The sequence below is a fragment of the Desmodus rotundus genome, chromosome 10 (genome assembly GCF_022682495.2).
Source record: "Desmodus rotundus isolate HL8 chromosome 10, HLdesRot8A.1, whole genome shotgun sequence".
NCBI lineage: Eukaryota > Metazoa > Chordata > Mammalia > Chiroptera > Phyllostomidae > Desmodus > Desmodus rotundus.
Genome location: NC_071396.1, coordinates 93,722,686 through 93,743,205, shown reverse-complemented (window position 1 = coordinate 93,743,205; position 20,520 = coordinate 93,722,686). Strand labels below are relative to the sequence as shown.

Genomic DNA, 20,520 nt, shown 5'->3' with positions numbered 1-20,520 from the left:
GAAAGGCCACAATCCACTTATGGGAAGTGAGGGAAGTGATGGAAGTAGGGCTAGAGCAGAGCCAGCAAGTGGCATTATTCCCTCTCTGACTGCTACCCCATAGACAGCGCCACAACGAAGCAAAGAGGGTAGCCCCACCCTTAGGTATTCAGAGTCTGAATACCTAAGGCTCTGCCCCATACAACATAACAGGTGTGCCCAAAGAAACACAAAGAAATATGGCCCAAATGAAAGAACAGATCAAAGCTCCAGAAAAAGAACTAAGCGATGAGGAGATAGCCAACCTATCTGATGCAGAGTTCAAAAACACTGGTAATCAGGATGCCCACAGAAATGATTGAGCTTGGTCACAAAATGAAGGAAGAAATGAAGGCTATGCAAAGTGAAATAAAGGAAAATATACAGGGAACCAAAAGTGAAGGGACGAAACGGGGATTCAAACCAAGGATTTGAAACAAAATGAAGAAATAAACATCAAACTGGAACAGAATGAAGAAACAGGAATTTATAAAAATGAGAAGCTGAGAAAGCTCTGGGACAATTTTAAATGTTCCAATATCTGAATCATAGGGGTACCAGAAGGAGGGGAGGAAGAGCAAGAAATTGAGAACAAATAATGGAGGAAAAATTTTTTGAACAAATAATGAAGGAAAATTTTCCCAATCTGGCAAAGGAAATAGATTTCCAGGAAGCCCAGAGAGTCCCAAAGAAATTGGACCCAAGCAGGAACACACCAAGACACATCATAATTAAGTTACCTAGGATTAAAGATAAGGAGAGAATCTTAAAAGCAGCAAGAGAAAAGGAGAGAGTTATCTACAAAGGAGTTCCTATATGGGTATCAGTTGATTTCTCAAAAGAAACCTTACAGGCAAGAAGGGACTGGAAAGAAATATTAGAAGTCATGCAAGGCAAGGACCTACATCCAACATTAGTCTACCCAGCAAAGCTATCATTTAGAATGGAAGGGCAGATAAAGTGCTTCCCAGATAAGGTCAAGTTAAAGGAGTTCATCATCACCAAGCCCTTATTATATGAAATGTTAAAGAGACTTATCTAAGAAATAGAAGATGATCAAAAATATGAACAGTAAAATGACAACAGACTCAGTAACTATCAACAACTGAACCTAAAAAACAAAAACTAAGTAAATGAAGAATAAAAAATATATCATGCTTTCTTTGGAAAAGTACATGGTACTTTTTCATATTGAAAATTTTTAATAGTGGTAAACTATATAGAACATAAAATATATCATCTTAACCATTTTTAAGCGGGTGGTTCAGTCCAGTGAGTACACTCACATTGTTTTGCTCCCTGCCATCACCACCCTGCATCCACAGAACTGTTTCATCTTACAAAACTGAAACTATGCCTGTTAAACAGTAAGTCCCCATTCTCTCCTCCCTCCTCCCTCCACCATCCAGTCGAGCCCCTGGAAACCAACGTTCTGCTCTGTCTCTCTGAGTTCTAGGTACCTCATGTAAGTGAAATGATGTAGTATATGTCTTATTATGACTGGCTTATTTCACTTACGATGCTATTTTCAAGGTTCATGTATATTATAGCATGTGTCAGAATTTCTTTTCACGCCTGAATAAAATCTGCTGTATGTATATACCACATTTTGTTTATTCATTCATCTGTTGGCCATGGGTTGCTTTTACCTTTTGGTTCTTGTGAATAACTCTTCAATGGACGTGAATGTACATCTCTTTGAGACCCTGTTTTAATTTCTTTTGGGTGTGTACCCATAAGTTGAATTATGGGATCATATGGTACTTCTGTTTTTAATTTTTGTATTTTTTATTGTTTTCTAAAGTGGCAGTGCAGTAGTACATGGAACTCTGTGTTCATTGTATTCCACTGTGCTGTGATTATACTGAGATGAAAGGCTCCTTATCTGCAATACGGGAGCATGTTCTTGTTTGCTCCTTTTCTGAAAACTCCAAAGACATCTGTGGTGGGTCATATGATTCCTTCAGTTTGGTTGAGCCCATGGCCTTTTTCTCTCAAGTGTTTTGCAGGGTTTGGCCACACTTACATTTTTAATTTGGTCATGATATTTCTAGTAGTAAACTGTCCCCAGAGATATGCTTAATGTGAAGTGTGAAAATTGGGACCATGATGTTTTTTAGAGCACATCTAAAAGGTGCCTCCACCTTTCTGTTCATACATGTGGTTTCTTTGTACTCTGTGAACTTGTTGGTGCCTCTGGAGGAAACATGGATATATGCTTAAAATATTCTATTTAAATTCTATTTTGTTGAGAGTTCTTACTACGATTTTTCCCCTTAATTTTTAGGTCTTTAATTTCTTTTTCTTATCTTATTGCATGGACTGTTTTTTATTATAATATTGAATGGAAGTAGTGAGAGTAGACATTCTTCCCTTGTTCCCTCTCAGAGGAAAGTGCTGAAAAGTTCACCATTAAGTATGTTAGTTGTAGGTTTTTCATTGATGCTCTGTATTAGGCCAAGAAAGTTTGCTAAGTCTTTTCATAAATGGTTATTCAGTTGCTTTTTTTTTTTTTTTGCATCCATTGGGATGATCTTACAATTTTTATCCTTTTTTCTGTTAATGTGGTGAATTACACTGACTAGTTTTCAAATGTTGAATCATTGTTGTTTCTGGAATAAAAACCACTTGATCATGGTGTGTTATTCTCTCTATGTACTGCTAGATTCAATGTGTAATATTTTCTGTTGAGGATTTTTACATACATATTCATGAGGGATGTTAATCTGTAATTTTTTTCTTATGTCTTTGTGATGTGTTGGTTTTACGGTTATATTTACTACACGAGTGGGGAGGCATTCCCACTTCTTCTGTTTTTGAATTGCCATGGACCCATCATCCACTTATAGCAATTACCAACTGTGTTGATCTTATTTCATCTTCAACTCTATCCACTTCTTGCTTCTTCTTCCTAGCCTGTTTTGAAACTGATGGAAATATTTTTTTAAATACCACAGAAGGAATAATTTTTTTAAGGTGCTAAACCTTTTTGTAAAATAATGTGAAGATGGGGAACCTTCACATTTACTCTGACTTTAAATCTGAGTCTTAATATGATGGTGTTCCTCAGAGGAATTATTCCAATTTACATATTGAAAAAAATTTGACCTTTATAAAGTATTACAAAACGTGTTTTTGGTGTATCATTATTCTTATTTTTATTTTATTTTCAATTACAGTTGACATTCAGTATTATTTTATGTTGGATGAATCCATTTTAATACTCATTTGATTTGGTTGTCCATTTCACTTGTCTAAAAATCAAACAAAATTCTTCTTTTGGAGAAAAAATTTTGCAAGCAGTTTAATGAATATGTTATAGTGATATAGGATTGTTTCTAAGTTTTTTGTTTTAATTATTATCATTTTCTTTTTAATCAGGTGTCTTTATACTTGTTTAAAGAACTGCCTTTGTATCTTTGGCGACCTTCTGCCTCCGAGATAGCTGTGGTTCGGGATTGGCTGTTGAATTACAACCTGACAATGGTGAAGAACAGATTGGCCTGTATTATTCTGGAAGGACTGAATTGGGGGTTTGATGAACAGGTATGTGTTAAAACCGTTCTCTAGTGATTTTCACCCATTTTTTATCTCATGGCACACAAACTAATTACTAAAATCCTGTGGCACACCAACATATAGTTTTTGCCTATCCGACCAAAAATATAGGTATAATCTTGATTTGTTCACACTGGACGACTATTGTTGTGTTGGCTGTTGCCATTTTTTATTTGACAATCTAAGGGGAAAGAGGTCAGTGCCCCTGACTAAATAGTCAGGAGTTGCGGGTTTTAAGAATTCTTGAGGCTCTAGAAACTGGAGGTTCTACACACATCCATTTCAAAGAAACATTTTCTCAAAACATTAACATTTCCAAGTATTATTTACAAGGTCTGCAGACTCTTATAGCTGTGTCAGAGTTTAGGATCTCCTCTTTAATTCTGTTTTGCAGAGGGAACATCCTTTGAATGAAGATAAATTATTCCACATTGAAAATTCTTCCCTTTTTCTTAGACCATTTGTATCTGTTGTTTTCTCTCTGGCTGTTTGCTGCAGTTCCTCCGAAATGCCTCTCTGGTCTCTGACCCTTCCTCCTCCTGCATTTTGTCTTGCATGTTATTTCAGATTTGTCTTCTGAAACACTGTGCATTGGGTAAGAACCAGAGCCAGCCTGCCTGGGTTCTGATCCCAGCTCTGCCACCTCCTGGCTCTGTGGCCCTGAGCAAGCTTCTTGTACTCTCTGGGGCTTAGTTGCTCATCTCTAAGCATCGATATAGATAAGCTTACTTTATAGGGTTGATGTAAGGATTCTATAGCGTAGGACATGGTAAAATGGGACAGTTTTTGACACACGTTAAGTACTCAGTGGTGGTTTTCATTAATAATAATTTATTAGTTTTAAGGCCTTCCTACTACTTACCATATGTCTCCAAAGTGTCAGGTCAGGTGATTTTGACTGTTAAACCTTCCTGTCACTTTACCCTATGCCTTAGTGGTTGCCCTCCTTGATCAAAATTTTCAAGCATTTTAAAGGGAAAATAGGAGAGAACTCAGCCCTCTCCAGCTGTCTGCCGGGTTTTGTTCTGAGCAGGTCACTAGTCCCCCAGCCATTGTCAGAGATTTGCACGGACAGGACGCCTGTTGTGTAGATGAGGACACTGAAGCCAGGGAGCTTTCCCCTAGGGCGACCCTGACCATATGGGACTGCCCATGGGTTCAGCTGGGCCTTCTTTCTCTCAGGTGCTGGTGGGTGAGCACTACAGGGGGCTGCTCTCCACCTTCGCCTTCCCCTGCCCCCTTCTCTCAGCTGTGAGAAGAGAGTCTGTGAGAGTCTCCTTGGTCCTTCGTTAGAGTTAGAAAAGCCATCTTCTAGGAGAGAGTTAATGAATGTATTTCTTCAGGCTGCAGGGGAAGACTGGGTGGGAAATTTGATAAACCACTTAAGGTTCTTGAATATTTTACCTGTGTTGTTGAGTATTTTTAATATTTTCAATACTGATAGAACAAGAAAAGGGAATATATACTTAAATTATTAAATCTCTTCCTATTTAATAATAATTAAACATACTCCTGGTTTGTGGCTATGCCCTTAAACTTATAACTTCATAGAGATTCTAGGGAAGGGGAGGAAGATTACATTCAAAGATACCTTTTATGGCTGGAGTCTAGGATGATTCAGATCTAAAACTATCTAGGTACAGCGTAATGGTTCTTTAAAAATAGATTAAAATTTTTTTTTCCTATTGTCATTTTATAACTTAATAGTTAGGGAACGTGATTTTTGGAAAATTTAGCTTCTGCATCCAAGATTCTCTTTCACTATTCTGCCTAGTCTTTTGGTTTATATATATATAAAAATCAAGATTGCATATATGTGATTAATTTTTTCTTTAATAGGGTACCCTTCACCTGGATCAAGCTGTCCATACTGAAGTGGCTTTAACGATTCTCGAAGCGTACCAGAAGTACCTCGCACAGAAGCCATATGCTGGGCTTCTTTCTGAAAGTATGAAGCAGGTATCTGCATCTCTGTGTGTTGAGAACATACATCTTTATTATAAATAGCCTGGGTAGATCAAGTTACAGTATTTACCCTATGGTTAGATAAACATTTTTCTTTAAGAAGTAGTCTACATATGACCGCTTTAGTATGGAATTGGAGTTGCGCTACAGTGGTGTGCTGGAGCCGGCTTGCCCTGGCTCAGCAGAGCTGAGCGTGACGTTTTCAGGAACTCTGCCAGCCAGGGTTATATATTGGCAGCTTGAAATTGACCATGGTGGGGTTTTTTTTTAATCCACCAAAATTGATGAATGGTGGGAATGAGCTTCTCCCACTCTCCAACGGGTTAAATTTACTTACCAGCACACCACTTTTTGCATATTAACTTCCGTATCACTATTCTATTGCTTCAGGTGACTCAGATCAAGTTCATAGAATGACTAGCAAGTAAGCAGAAGTGGTCACTTTGAGAAATTGCTTTGATTTAGTATCACAAACACAGAATACCAGCAAGTGATATGTCCTCTCTTTCAAGGGCTTTGTTGGTCACAGAAGGGTTTGGGTGGGTGAGCTTACCGATTTAGTGTGTGTGTGACTAATGTGGCTTAAAATCAATAATTGTTTTAGGTTTCCTATTTGGCCAGTATTGTTCGATATGGAGAGACACCTGAGACCTCATTTAACCAATGGGCCTGGAACTTGATCTTGAGGTTAAAACTGCATAAAAATGACTATGGAATACAGCAGAATTGTCCAGCTGTTCCCTTCTCCAGCACTGTGCCGGACATGACAGAGTCACCCACGTTTCATCCCCTCCTGAAGGCTGTGAAAGCGGGCATGCCCATTGGCTGTTATCTGGCCTTAGCTATGACAACCGTGGGCCACAGGTACTGTGTTTGGGCTGAAACTTTAGGGTTGTTGAATCTTACAGTCAGTGATTCTAGAATCTCACCTTTTACATCCCGAGGTCCGAGGCCTCCATCAAACCTGCTATCAAGGGGACATGCTGCCCGAATTCATATGATACACTTATACCGGAAAGTCACCTTGTTACATTATAAAGAGAGTTGAACATGTCATCCAGAGTGGAATGTTTATGTCAGCAGTTGATATATTCTTTTCCTCAGAATAATGATCAAATAAAAATAATTGGTCACCTGTACAGAATTTTAAAGTGGATGGCAGCCCAACTCTGGTTCCTCAGCTGGAGGGCTAAACATGCCCAGGGGAATGAAATGCGTGATGCGGTCACGTGCTTCTCTGGTCACTGTCTGTATTTCTTCCACTGGAGCACTTACCACACCACGTTGCAGTTCTCTGCTTAATTTTGTCAGGGACCCTCCCTGAGCTTAGAGCCCAGGGACTGTGTGTGTCTTGTATTACCAGTAAGTAACGGTGAATGAATGGCTTCTTAGTTGGTTAAAAATTATTTTCTTTAAAGATCATTTTCCTGTGATATTTTACTTTTACTTTTTTGCCTGCCCCCCGCACCCGCCCCCCCCCCCCCATTATCTAAAACCTGTCTGGCCCTGAGGTTTCTGGTTCTTGCATTTCATACTCACTGTGGCACCTCCTTCACTTCCGGCTTTCAGCGTCATGCTCTGCACTGAGTGTATTTTCCGAGGATGCCAGTTGTCCTCTCAGCTGTTGGTGCTCAGCCCTGTGCCGTGCAGTAGGGAATTACGGAGCTGTTAAAAAGCTGCAGGTTGTCGACAGTTCAGTGGAGATGGTAGGATAAAATAATTGGCAGTACCAAATACATACTCACGGGCTGGATGGTATGTATAGAGCAGAGGTTCCTAACTGCTGCTATTTACATCAATTTCGGAATGATCCTAAAAATACCAATGTAGGGAAGAGGGTGAGAATCCTATCTGACTGGTGTGAGGAGCCAGGTCTCCAGATTCTTCTTTTTAAAACAAAATGATTTAACATAATTTTTAAATATATATATATATTTTTAAATATATTTTATTATGCTATTACAGTTGTCCCAATTTTTCATTCTTTGCCCCCCTCCCCCTGGCACCCCCCAATCCCTCTGGCAATTCCCCCCTTAGTTCATGTCCATGAGTCATGCATATAAGTTCTTTGTCTACTCCATTTCCTATTCGGTTCTTAACATCCCCCCCCGCCTGCTCTGTATCTATCAATTTATGCTCCTGTACCTTTCCCCCATTAGTCTCTGTCCTCCTCCCAACTAATAACCCTCCATATCTATGATTCTGTTTCTGTTCCACTTGTTTGCTTAGTTTGTTTTTTAGATTCAGTTGTTGATAGTTGTGAATTTATTGCCATTTTAATGTTCATAGTTTTGATCTTTTTCTTTTTCTTCAGTAAGTCCCTTTAACATTTAATATAATAATGGCTTTGTGATGATGAACTCCTTTAGCTTTACCTTGTCTGGGAAGCACTTTATCTGCCCTTCCATTCTAAATGATAGCTTTGTTGGATAGAGTAACCTAGGTTGTAGGTCCTTGGTGTATACATCACTTTGTATACTTCTTGCTAGTCCTTTCTAGCCTGTAAAGTTTCTTTTGAGAAATCAGCTGACAGTCTTATGGGAACTCCTCTGCTTTTCTCTTGCTGCTTTTAAGATTCTCTCTTTATCTTTAACCTTTGGCATTTTAATGTGTCTTGGTGTGGGTCTCTTTGCATCCATCTTGTTTGAGACTCTCTCTACCTCCTGGACTTTATGTCTATTTCCTTCACCAAAATTAGGGAAGTTTTCTTTCATTATTTTTTCAAATAAGTTTTCAATTTCTTGCTCTTTCTTTTCTCCTTCCAGCACCCCTAGATTTGAATGTTGGTACGTTTGAAGTTGTCCTAGAGGTTCCTTAACCTGTCCTCATTTTTTTGAGTTCTTTTTTCTTCTTGCTGTTCTAATTAAATGTTTTTTCTTTCTTATGTTCCAAATAATTGATTTGATTCTTGGCTTCATCCACTCCACTGATGATTCCCTGTAAATTTTTCTTTATTTTGCTTACTGTAACCTTCATTTCTGCCTGGGTCTTTTATGCTTTTGAAGTACCCAGTGAGTTCCTTGAGCATCCTAATAACCAGTGTTTTGAACTCGGCATATGATAGATTTGCTTATCTCCATTTCACTTAGTTCTTATTCTGGGGTTTTGTTCTGTTCTTTCATTTGGACCATACTTCTTTGTCTCCTCATTTTGGCAGCCTCCCTGTGTTCGTTCCTATGTATCAGGTAGAGCTGTTTTGACTCTCTGTCTTAGTAGCTTGGCTTATTGTAGAAAAGTACAGGGGTAAGTCGGAGAGGGTGGAGCCTTAGGTAATTACCAGGGCGGGGCAACCCATGTGAGCCAGGTTGATGGAGTTTCTGATAGTGTTGCTGCTCTGTGGCCCTGTGTGGAGGAGGGCTCAGAAAGAGGACAGTGCCACTGCCTCGCCTCTAGAGTTTTGTCTAGGAGGAAGCTGTCCCCTGTCACTCGCCCTAATGCCAGATATTTCAATTTCTCCCTGTATGCTACTGGTGCACTTCCAGAGGCTACCCTGGCACTAGAGCCCAGAGGGCGTGAGTCTGCATGAGTCCTAAGTCAGTTGTGGACCCTTTCAGAGGAGACTCCTGAGAATCCTGCAGTTTCTTCCACCGCCCCAACTCCCACTGGTTTTTATAGCCAGAAGTTGTGGGGACTTACTTTCCTGGCACTGGAACCCTAGGCGGGGTGGTCTGGGGTGGGGCTGGCACCTCTCACTCCCCAGGTATCTCTCCTGACTTATATCCAGCACCTCGCTCTGCGCCTCTCCACCCCTCCAACCCATCTGGATGAATGTGACTTCTGTAGCTCCTTGGTGGTTGGACTTCCATATAGCTCGATTTTCTGACTTTTCTGGGTGATAGTTGTTTTGTCACTTATTTGAAATTTTTGCTGTGGTTGTGTGAGGAAGCAAGCCGTGTTTACCTACACCTCCATTTTGACCAGAAGTCAGTAGTGCCTTGAATAGCCAAGATCCATAACAATATCAATACTGTGTCCAATAAGCTGAAAGAAGCAGGCAGAAGACATCTCCAGGCCTCAAAGGAACCAGAGTCATTGGTGTTCTACCAGACACCTCTTCGTGGGGCTGGGTTAATCTGAAGTAAAATAGAAAGCTAGCCTTGAGATTTGAAACTTGTCCTCTTTGTTCACATCCACCTCCTCCCCCACTTTCCTGCATTCTGCTGTATAGCACGGACCACAGTGATCACTTTTGCAAAGTATGTTTCCCAGATCCCAGCCAAATTGGTTCTTTTGGGGCCCTGCCAATAGGAGGCACTGGCTGGAGACTGGAGGTGAGAAGCCCAGCTGGTCTTCCTCTCTCTCAGTTTCTGGAGGTGTCTGTATCAGTGTCTGCAGCGACTGTGGCTGCAGCTGCCACAGGGAGGTGCTTTCCTCTGCCAGTCTCTGGGTTATTCTAACATGCAGTATAGATTGAGAACCACTCGGTATGAGCAGGGAGAATTATTTTTTATATATTTTAATTATTATTTTTTAATCCTCACCTGAGGATATGTTTATTGATTTTAGTGGGGGAGAGAGAGAGAGGAGAGAGAAACAGTGATGTGAGAAACATCAATTGGTTGCCTCCCACACCCCACACAGACCCTGACTGGGAATTGAATCTGTGACCTTTTGGTGCATGGAATGATGCTCCAACCAATTGAGCCACCCATCCAGGGCAGGAATAATTTAAAGGAAGGAGAAGTATTAGAGCAGATTACCTTCACGGAGGAGCTAAGCTTTGGAGAGGAGTCTTAATTAGAGAAGACTTCTACGAGCAGAGTGGTGACTCTCACCTTCTCCAGGTGATCTGCGCCCACGGTGCTGAAGAGTCAGCCGAAGGGCCACCCCTTCCACCCTGCTGCACCTGGGCATTCTGAGCAGTGTGCTTACTGCGCTGTAGTGTAAAAGTTTCTCTCTCCCCCTCCTTCAAGGTAAGGGCATTGTCTCTTTCATTTTTGTATCTCCAGAACTTGAACTGAGTAGGTATTTGATTGAATGAACACGGGAAGGAGCCCCAGGTGTCTGAGGGGTTAGAGGAGAGGTGGGGAAGTGATGAAGGAACATTCCTGACTGAAACCTGTGATTCACGTTGGTGAATGGAGATGATCAGGTACGCCAGGAGGGCCAACTTACGGACAAATTGGAAGGCCAGGTAAAGGGGCAGAATTGATCTACTGGGAAGAGAGAGATTTTATGGGCCTTGTGGAAGGCACTCTGCACTGTTTCCAGTAGGTCTGGTGTCTTTCACAGTTTCCTGCATTTCAGGTTCCTCATCTTTCAAATTGAAATAGTAATAGTTTGGGACTTTATGAGGCTTTCGTGAGTTATAATACATTTAACATGCTTAGAACAGTGTCTGGCATGTGAATTCTTTGAAGGTAGTGTTCTAAACTTAATTGTTTCACGATTTCTCTAATTTTTTTGGTGTCCATTTTGGGACTGTAGCTCTTTATTCATTATTCATGGATGCTGCTACAGGTCCTCTCTAAAGGTAAGTACTTGTTCAGTGCAAATTACTGGATTCTCAGCGGGAGTGAGGGTGAGGATGAGGGTTTTCCTTTGGGGTGGAACTCTAGTGTGCAAGTCCACCATGACCATCTGGGATGTGTATGTACTAGAACTGACTCGAGGCACTTTTGGGAATGGGCTCGAGGGTTGGGGTAGAGTACGCAGGGATAGAAGTTGTACATGAACACACCATCACAGACAGTTCAGAGGACAGCAGTCAAAAACTCACCCTGAAACAACACTGTTTTTTGTTGTCACTTTTGTGCAGTGTTTTCCTCTGGTCGTTTTGAGAGCTGTAATGCCTGCCGCCATGACAACAATGAGCATCGTGGTGCGACACCACCCCTGTGCTTTTACCCATCTGTGTAGTGCTTTTCTACTGGTAGTTGTAGTCAAGAGTGTAAAATTTTATGGTTTGTTTCCAGTATCGTTATAACAGAAGTATTTGTCCATGTTGCCCTTGGCCGTCATATGCATTGTTTTAAAATTGTGCAATAATACTTCCATTGAATGGATTTTCCCAGTACTTACATGTCATTTCAGCCTCTGAGTTTGCAATTACAATAGTCTGAAAAGTGCACTTTTACATGGGTTGTCTTGTTATTTTTCTATATTTGAGATTATTTCTTAAGGATAGATTTCTCTGGAGTAAAAAAAAAAAAACAAGTAAATTTTAATGCCAAATTGGTTTCGGAAGACTTTTGCCAGAGTATACTGTCAGATTGAGCTCACTTTCGAGTCTTCTCTTTGCTGTAAATGCCTGTGGGACCGCAGACGATGAGAGCCTCTTGACTTTCAGAGAGGCTCCATTTAAGGGACGGAAGAGGGGAGCAGCAAGTGCTCTGGACTGGAAACTTTCAAACCTGGGTTCTCATTTTGACCCTACACTAGGAAATTAGGTGAATTGGGGCTTGATGCTTCACCTTTCTTATCTACAAAATGGAAGTATAGCTGAACTTTTAAGTTCCTTTGTGCTTCCAGAGTTCTGATTCTGATTTTTCTCTGTCAAGTTTGGTTATGCAAGAATGTGCTGGAGACCTAAGATAATCCTGGTAGCATGCAGGCTGACAGCTCATTGGAAGAGCATCGTTTTATGAACTGGTTACCTTCCGTGCTCACTGACTTTTTCTTTTTCCATAGCATTGAGAAGTTCTGTGCAGAAGGCATCCCACTGTTGGGAATTCTGGTCCAGTCGAGGCATTTGAGAACAGTGGTCCATGTCCTGGATAAGATTCTGCCTTTGTTCTACCCTTGCCAGTACTACCTTCTGAAGAATGAGCAGTAAGTAGAGAACAATTCAGAGGGTACAAATGACTCTGTCTCTCGTTTCTTCGTGCTGCAGCCACCTGTACCGTGGTGAGAAAAGCAGGCCAGGCATTGCCCTCAGACACACAGGCAGTTACCACGTCCTCAGGATGTAGTTACTAATTGTAAGGACCAGGAAGGAAGTCAACAGGATGCTACGAGAGAGGTCCAGAGGGTGAGAAGATGACAGGGGGAGTCAGGAAGTGTCCTTTGAGGAAGAGACACTGCAGATGGGATGTGAGGGGTGGGTCGGAGTTTGCCGGGTAGGTGTGGGGGAGTGTTTCCGGCAGCAGGCCCGCAGAAGCAAGGGCCCCGAGAGAGGGGGGAGAACTGGTGTGCCCAGGGAGCTGAGGACACTGCCATGATTTCATTGAGGGGGCGTCCCCCAAAGTGCCCCATATGCCACCTGTGTGGAGTTGACAGCCAAGAAAAGATTGTGGAATGATTTTATAAACATCTCTGCTTTTGTTAGTGGAAGTTGGGGGTAGAGAGGGGATACCGGGGCACTTGGGGGTGTTTTTCCTCAGATGCTCTTTAATTTGCACATGTTTGTGTGTCTCGAGTCTATTCACTATACTTCTCCAGGTAGATGGAGTTCATTTTAACCCACATGAAATTGGAAAACTTTATTTTTTGAAATTCCTGAAGATTTATTAGAATCTCTACATAGAGCTTTGGTAAAAATGGGACCACTTTGGTATTTTTCTGTTTTCTCCTAAGTAATTAATTAGCCCCTGGAAATTCTGTTGTCTTTGGTAGGAAGATAAAGTGTGTTGTCCTGTGTGTTGGCAGGTTTTTGTCCCACCTCCTTCTATTCCTACACCTGGACAGTGGCGTCCCTCAGGGTGTTACGCAGCAGGTCACCCACAAGGTGGCACAGCATCTGACTGGAGCCAGCCATGGGGACAACGTGAAACTTCTCAACGGCATGATCCAGGTCAGGGCCCTAGTAAGCCCCTGAACACGCCCTCGCCCCGCTTCCCAGTCAGACACCCCTGGTGCCAGCACATTTAGGTGCTGGTCGTTCCAGGGCACTTGGCACAGTTCTTTTAGCCAAGAAAGTCAGCAGATCTGGGTTTGGGAGTGGAAATAGATATTATTTTGTTAGTGTTTTAAAAATGGGAGCTTGGTTATTACCTTTCACCTCACCTGAGCCCTTTCTCTGTAGGCCCACATAGCTGTAAGCACGCAGCCCAATGAAGTGGGCCCCATCGCCGTATTGGAGTTTTGGGTTCAGGCTTTAATAAGCCAACATCTTTGGTATCGAGAACAACCCATCCTCTTCCTTATGGACCACTTGTGTAAAACAGCTTTTCAGCTGATGCAGGAGGACTGTGTACAGAAATTACTCTACCAGCAACATAAGGTAAACCTGTCAGAGAATTTATCTTTCAGTCCTTGGGTAGACAGTAGCCTTCTAAGAAGCTTCTCCCAAATACACCATTCTCAGTGCTACACTGTGCCCACTGAATATACTTGCCATAGTGGTGTCTTATCTTAGTAACCACAGACCATCAGCTCAGATCCCCCTAAAGCCAAAGGAATATCTCCTTCCCCCCTCGATTACATTTGGCTGTAATACACTGCCTGGATCTGTCACTGCTGGTGGACTAATTAATGATTGACACTCCGTGTCTTACCAGACTCTTCCATTGTAGTAAGATAGTTGTTGATATTCCTGAAAAGGTCATCGATAAGGTTTTTCTCAAAGCCTCCTCTCTCTGCTCCACACCCTGTCCCCCGTGTAGAATGCTTTGGGTTACCACTGTGACCGGAGTCTGCTCTCTTCCTTGGTGAGCTGGATCGTGGCGGGCAACATCACTCCTTCCTTCGTGGAGGGCTTGGCCACGCCCACTCAGGTAGGAGACCCCCTCAGGACCATTGGTTATCTCAGTGAACGTGAATATATTGTTACCATCCTCACCAGGACATTATTACTAGCCTAACACAGCTGGCATGAATTTAGCACTCCGTGGGTGAATACTTTTTTTATTTCACCCTCAGATAGCCCTCTGCTGAGGTTGCACTGCTGCTCTTTCTGTTTTACAGAGGGTTCACTGAGGATCTGAGGGCTAATGGCGGTAGTGGCTGGCTCAGGTTCAGACCCGGTCTGCCTGACTGCACAGCCTGCCCAGCCCCGTGGGTGAGTGGTTAAGAGTGGACAGGGAGCCAGAGGGTTCTGCCATTTGCTGGTGCTGTGCTGTGGGCAGCTTGCTTACCTCTCTGTCCTCCATGTCCTCAACTGTCAAACGGGAGTAATGATTGCACCGACATGTAAAACGTTAGAGCAGTGCTTGGCATTTAGTGCTTACTAGGCATTGGCTATTAATTATTGTTATCATTATCATTACATCATTTTCATCATTATTACCACCTCTCAGACTTTGTGTTGAATTATGTCCGTTTCACCACTTAAACCAGTAGTAACATCCTTCAACTGCCTGTCACAGTCTTACCTCCCGCTTGTACCTCTTGTGAACTACCTGAAGCCAACCCCTCACTGGTACTGGCACACATCTTTGCCTCCTAGCTGATTGTCTTAGCAGGCATTTCTTCCCCACCAGACTCTGTGTAGAGCCTTCTCTGACCCTGCCCTCCCTCCTCTGCCTTCCCATAGCACTTCCCCTCTGATTCGGCAGTCACCACTGCTCATGCCACATGTGGTCACTTGTACATTTGTCTTGTCTGCTAATAGATGGAAAACTTCTTAAGGGCAGAGCTGTGTCTGGCCCTTTTTCCTGTCCCCTGTACATACAGAAACCGCCCACTAAATATTGTTGAGCTAACAAACATCCTCTTTTACTAAAAAAGAATTTTAACATTTCTTAGTGATCTATTTTATATCTCAATTTATATCTGTGATAAGGATATAGATTAGTATGAAAATGTGTTAATTTTAGCAACCCTAAATACTCGGTGATTGAGATCTGTGGTAGAAAAGCTGGTAGTTTGTAGAACATCAGGCTGTATTTTGTTTGTCCGAGTGAGTTGCTGACTCCTCTCCCCTTCACCTCCTGCCGTTGCAGGTCTGGTTTGCATGGACTGTCCTGAACATGGAATCCATCTTTGAAGAAGATTCTCAGCTCCGAAGAGTTGTTGAAGGGGAGCTGGTTATAAACCCTTCTTTCACCCCGGACCAAGCTTTGAAGGTGCAAATAGCAGTTCTGCATTTGAACGGGAGAAGGTGGTTTATACTTGGTTGCTGATGGGTTCACCTGTAGCTTCCGAATGCCTGTATTTTCCTTTGTTGTGAGTGTTTGGAAAGCACACAACCCAACCAATGCTGAAGATGCTATACCTGAAGTGTTTACTTCCTTCCCAAGTTGCATTTTACCTTGAGAATCACAGCGTAAACATTGAAGACTGTGTTCATTGCACGTGTGAAGGGGATTGCCATTGTTTTAGAGCAGTTTCCAATGTAGAGCTTGTTAAAAATCAGATTCTTGGACCCCAGTTCCTAAGATTCTGAGGTCCTGAGTCTGGGGTGGGGACAGGAATTTATTTTTAAAAACTCCCTAGCTTGCTTAGGTTTGCTCAAGTGTGAGAAAGGCTGGTATAAGGCTTTAGAGTTAAAGACCTTCTCTTTTAGGGTCCCATAGTGTAGACTTTGCTTTGGGATTCCAGAGCCTTTCAAGGAATTTATCACCCTTGAAAGTCATTTTAAAATGTTTAACTTTTCAAGAGATTGATAAAGCTTGACAGTGATAAAGCTTTACTTTTGGTTTTCATGGCCTACTTTCCTGCACTGTAGTGTTTCACGTGCAAGGGTGTAAAGGCATGTCAAGGCGTGGACATGAGATTAGATAATTAAGAGCTTTCCAATTCTGGGGTCTGTGAAATTATTGGACAGAATAAAAGCTGCCCCTTATCTGTTGCTAACAAGGAGATCAAAGTGTTAGCTAGTGGGTTGGAGAAATAAGTGCTGGATCATTTAACAACCTCTGCGATTGGATTCATTTCATGGTTGCTCAAAGCCCCGCCTCTTTTGTAGAAAGCCCAGGCCCAGCTGAAGCTCCCCATCGTCCCGTCTCTCCAGAGGCTCCTGATTTATCGCTGGGCCCACCAGGCTCTTGTCACACCTTCTGATCACCCTCTTCTGCCGCTCATCTGGCAGAAGTTCTTCCTCCTGTACCTTCACCGCCCAGGACCGCAGTATGGGTAGGTGGCCGCTGCGGTTGTCGGTTTCTGTCAATCCGTCCTGGCTTAGTGCTGCTCTGCTGCTGTGCTCTCTTACTGTGGCAGGCCAGTCAGAGCCTTTCTCTGGCCAGGAGTCTCCCTTCCTTCCTCTTTCACATTTATCAGACTGACCTTTTTTGAGTTCAGGGAATCCTGTGGCAACTCTCTCTTTACCATCCCCCATACCCAACGTGGCGAAGACAGCACCCGGGAACCTGGCAGGGTTTATTTAGCACGGAGCCCCTGGACATGCAAAGGGAGGGGAACTGCCGCGAACTTGCTGCTGGTGTGACTGTCATGGGGCTGTTCGAGGAGACTTGTGATGAGCCATGCGGGTGTGGACAGTCGCCCTGGGCTGTCCCTGCGGGTGTCCAGCATTCTGCTGGAGGTGAAGACACGCTGGCCAGCTGGAGCTGTCCACTGTTATCAACCACTGATCTCTAGCTCCAGCTCAGTTTCCTAGCTCACTCTCTTACTTCCTCAACTCCCTTGAAACATAAATGTTAATTCTTCAAAACTTCTGTTTTCTACCAGATTGCAAGTTTTTCAAGAGCAGACTATTTTTAACCTATTCTGTACTCTAGGTGGTGATAATATCTTGAATCTGCACTGCATTTTGTCCTTTAAGAAACTACGTTCATGTATACAATCTTGTTGGAGCCTCACAACAGCCAATTTGATGGAAGTATTGTGTATTAATTTAATGCAGTATATACCAGCTGTAGTGAATTGACTGGCTAATTGTGATGTTGTATCACATGGGAAGAACACATTGTATTGATCTTGTTGTGATCTGTGTGTGTATTTTTTAAGGTTACCCGTAGATGGTTGTATGGGAAGAAGGTTTTTCCAAAGCCCTGCTCATACCAATTTATTGAAAGAAATGAAGAGGCGCCTGACTGAGGTGGCTGATTTCCACCATGCGGCGAGCAAGGCCCTCCGTGTTCCAGCAGAGGGCAGTGAAGGGCCACCAGCCAGCCAGGCTGGCACCCCCGGTTTCCTGACTTCACCCGAACTACACATGGAGCTCGTGAGGTAGCCCGAGGTTATTTAGCCTTTTACATTGTTGTTTGCAGCACAGCTGCTGTGCTGGGCCAGTTATTTGTGTTACAAACTACTAGATGCTGTTCTCTTGTTAGACTGGCTGTGGAAGGCAGCTTCGACTGTAGGTTTCCATCTTGTAGTGCTTCTCTTCTGTTTGTGGGAGATGGATCAGCATTTTGGGTACACGTCTGTTGAGTACCTGGAGTCTGAGTGAAATGAAAGATCTTAAACCAGAGGGCTGGTGTCCTTTTTGATGTAAAAACAGAAGCTAGCCCAAACGATAGGTTGTACAGGTGAACAACTAGTGAAGCCTGGTGGGACAGTTTTCTAAAAGAAATAGTGAGCATGGCAGAGTTCTTTCAGTGGGAGTTCATGGGCCCTCCAGGGGGTTTCGGGATTCGCCTGGGGTGGGGTGGGATCTAGTAATCTCCCAAAACTGCTTCTAAAAAAAGGCACAATATGGGCATCCCCAAAAGGTTAAGAACTTTGAAGTAAGTTTGGGTCTCTTTCACATTTCTCCTCACTTTTCCTTTATAACTGTGCTATGAACCAGATTAGTCTTATAAAGAAGACCTAATAAAAATGGCTCTTCACAATTAATCCTGAATACAAGATGTTTTGGTGTGGACACCCAGTGTTTTGAGCCAGCGACTAGGCTTCAGGCTTGACCTCAGAGCACCCGTAGGGCTGTCTCGCAGCCTCCAGATGATTTCTCCCCTTGTCTGACTTGCTTGATGGAAAAACGTATTTTTAACCAGGCTTAACCAGTGGGAAGACTTTATCTTTGAACATTTAGATCAGCCAAGGAAGTCTTTGTTGTTCCCTTCTGCCTCTCTTACATCCCCGTTCCTTGGGCATGTTGGTAAAGTAGCCGTCCAGTCAGATCAGAAGCTGGAAGAGAGATCCATCCCAGCCTCTGCCCTTTAAGCACGTCAAGCCCCTGCCCCTGGCTGTCTTCCCATGCAGACTACCAGGGAGGTAACGGCGGTGATTTTCCACCTCGATAAGCACAGCCCAGTCACGCCACCTCCACCCAGCTCCCCACCCAGTCAGTCATTCATGTGCTGGAGACACCACTCTGGAACCTCTTACTGCAAACAGCTGCTTAAAATACCAGTGATTTTTAGCGAAGTGGACTGTGTTCCTTGTAAAAATAAAACAAAATAAAAACAAAGGAAATGTCATTCAATTTTTTAAAAACTTTTTACTGGAAAATTGAGATTGATTTTTCTTTCTCTTTTTAGCCTCGCTTTGTTTTATCTCTTCGCAGTGGGGACAGGGCGCACACGCATCGGGAGTCCTGTCTGGGACTCCTGCTGCAGGAGGTGTCGGCGAGCCTGAAGCCGGCGGGCTCTGCCAGTCCATAAGCTGAAAATGCCTTTCACTGTTTTCTCTGGAGACACAGTGTATTTATACGAATAGTATTCAGACTTTTCAAAGCACTGAGGCTCGCTGTGGCTGGGTTGCTGAGGAAAGAACTGTTTTTTTCTTTTCCTGTTTACTGTATTTAATCCTACTTTAATAATAGAGTTCACAGAGCCGTTTCTTCACATCTTTTGTTTCAGCGATTATTGCATCGTAGTTTAGTCATCTGCGACCTGTCTTTCTCCCCTGTTGGCTCATGAGCTTTTCGGGAGGGTGGTGGTTGTTGGAAACATTTTCTGTATTATGTGCTTTCTTTTATGTTGTGGTGACATTGTTTCTAGAGATGTAAGAAACTTCATGTGTCTGCATATCTTTTTATTTTATATATAATTATGTTTTTTTTTCTTTTAGGCTCTTCAATGTATATATATTATGGCTAGAGGATGAAAATTTTCAGAAAGGAGATACCTATATCCCTTCTCTACCAAAGCATTATGACACTCACAGGCTAGCGAAAGTGATGCAGAGCCAGCAGGTGAAACTGGCAGTGTCTCTTTTAGCATATCTGACTGCGGGTTGCGTTGGTCACATTCATAGTCCAATGGTAAATCCACTTACCAATATGGAAATGGCTTGCTTGAATGGCCATTGTGCTTGTGGAGTTTCAGTACATAAGTGTGATTGCATTGAAGAGATATTTCCTTAAAAAATATATTGTTTATTTATTTTTGGAGAGAGGGGAAGGGAGGGAGAGAGAGAGGGTAAGAGACATTGATGTGTGAGAGAAACATCGGTCAGTTGCCTCTTGTACGTGCCCCAATGGGGTACTGACCGGCAACCCAGGCATGTGCCCTGACCAGGAATTGAATCGGTGACCTTTGACTTTGGGGAATGATGCCCAACCAACTGAGCCATTCTGGTTAGGGCAAGGGATATTACCTTTTGATTCTCCGACCCCATTATGACCCTACCTGAAGGCTTGAAATCTGGTCTAGGCCTTCCTGCAATCTCACAGACATAACCTTCCTGAGGCTTTCTGTTCTTTCTTATTTTAAATTGTTAGAAGCTGAACACTTGGAAGCTGTCATCTCTACTCCCATAAAAAGCACAGTGTCAGAATATGTTAGGATCCGTGCGTTACATATGAAGTTAATGGCATGAAATAGATAGATCACCTTAATGTAGCCTTGGAGATGATTTACTCATAGGTGTCTCAGTTTCGGTTGCCCTTCTGGAAGTACTCAGTCCTAATCTTCGCATATTTTAAGCTGTTCTCTCTCTGGCACCTGGCAATGTCTATAGTCCTTTCTTAGGCTGTTATTACATCTGCTGGTAAAGATTGTGGGAGTAGAATGTACAGGGTGCTGTGGAAACACAGAGGAACAGCACCCGATTCAGACTGGGATGGAGTGGTGATCTTTGAGCTGAACCCTGAAGGATGAATGGGAATTGGTCAGGTTAGGAAAGGCATGGTGATGGGCAGTGGCTGAGAGGATGTTACCAGCAGAAAGACCAGTATGTGCAAAGACATGGCAGGTGAGAGAGCCTGGCATGTTCAAAAAGGTGTGGGTTGGGGCATAGCACCCACTTGAAGATGAC

General features: G+C 42.9%; 1 protein-coding gene across 2 annotated transcripts in view; it reads left to right on the top strand.

The window, feature by feature from the left end:
* The window catches only part of EPG5 (ectopic P-granules 5 autophagy tethering factor), a 97,039-nt gene that overhangs the window by 33,189 nt on the left and 43,330 nt on the right, over window positions 1-20,520 (top strand). For both annotated transcript variants that reach the window (XM_024580215.3, XM_024580216.3), the window contains 11 exons: window positions 3,400-3,564; window positions 5,416-5,535; window positions 6,146-6,405; window positions 12,172-12,312; window positions 13,129-13,273; window positions 13,505-13,702; window positions 14,085-14,195; window positions 15,363-15,485; window positions 16,328-16,494; window positions 17,326-17,547; window positions 19,333-19,456. In XM_024580215.3, the coding sequence (XP_024435983.2) occupies window positions 3,400-3,564; window positions 5,416-5,535; window positions 6,146-6,405; window positions 12,172-12,312; window positions 13,129-13,273; window positions 13,505-13,702; window positions 14,085-14,195; window positions 15,363-15,485; window positions 16,328-16,494; window positions 17,326-17,547; window positions 19,333-19,456 (1,776 nt within the window). The remainder of the gene's footprint in view (window positions 1-3,399; window positions 3,565-5,415; window positions 5,536-6,145; window positions 6,406-12,171; window positions 12,313-13,128; window positions 13,274-13,504; window positions 13,703-14,084; window positions 14,196-15,362; window positions 15,486-16,327; window positions 16,495-17,325; window positions 17,548-19,332; window positions 19,457-20,520) is intronic.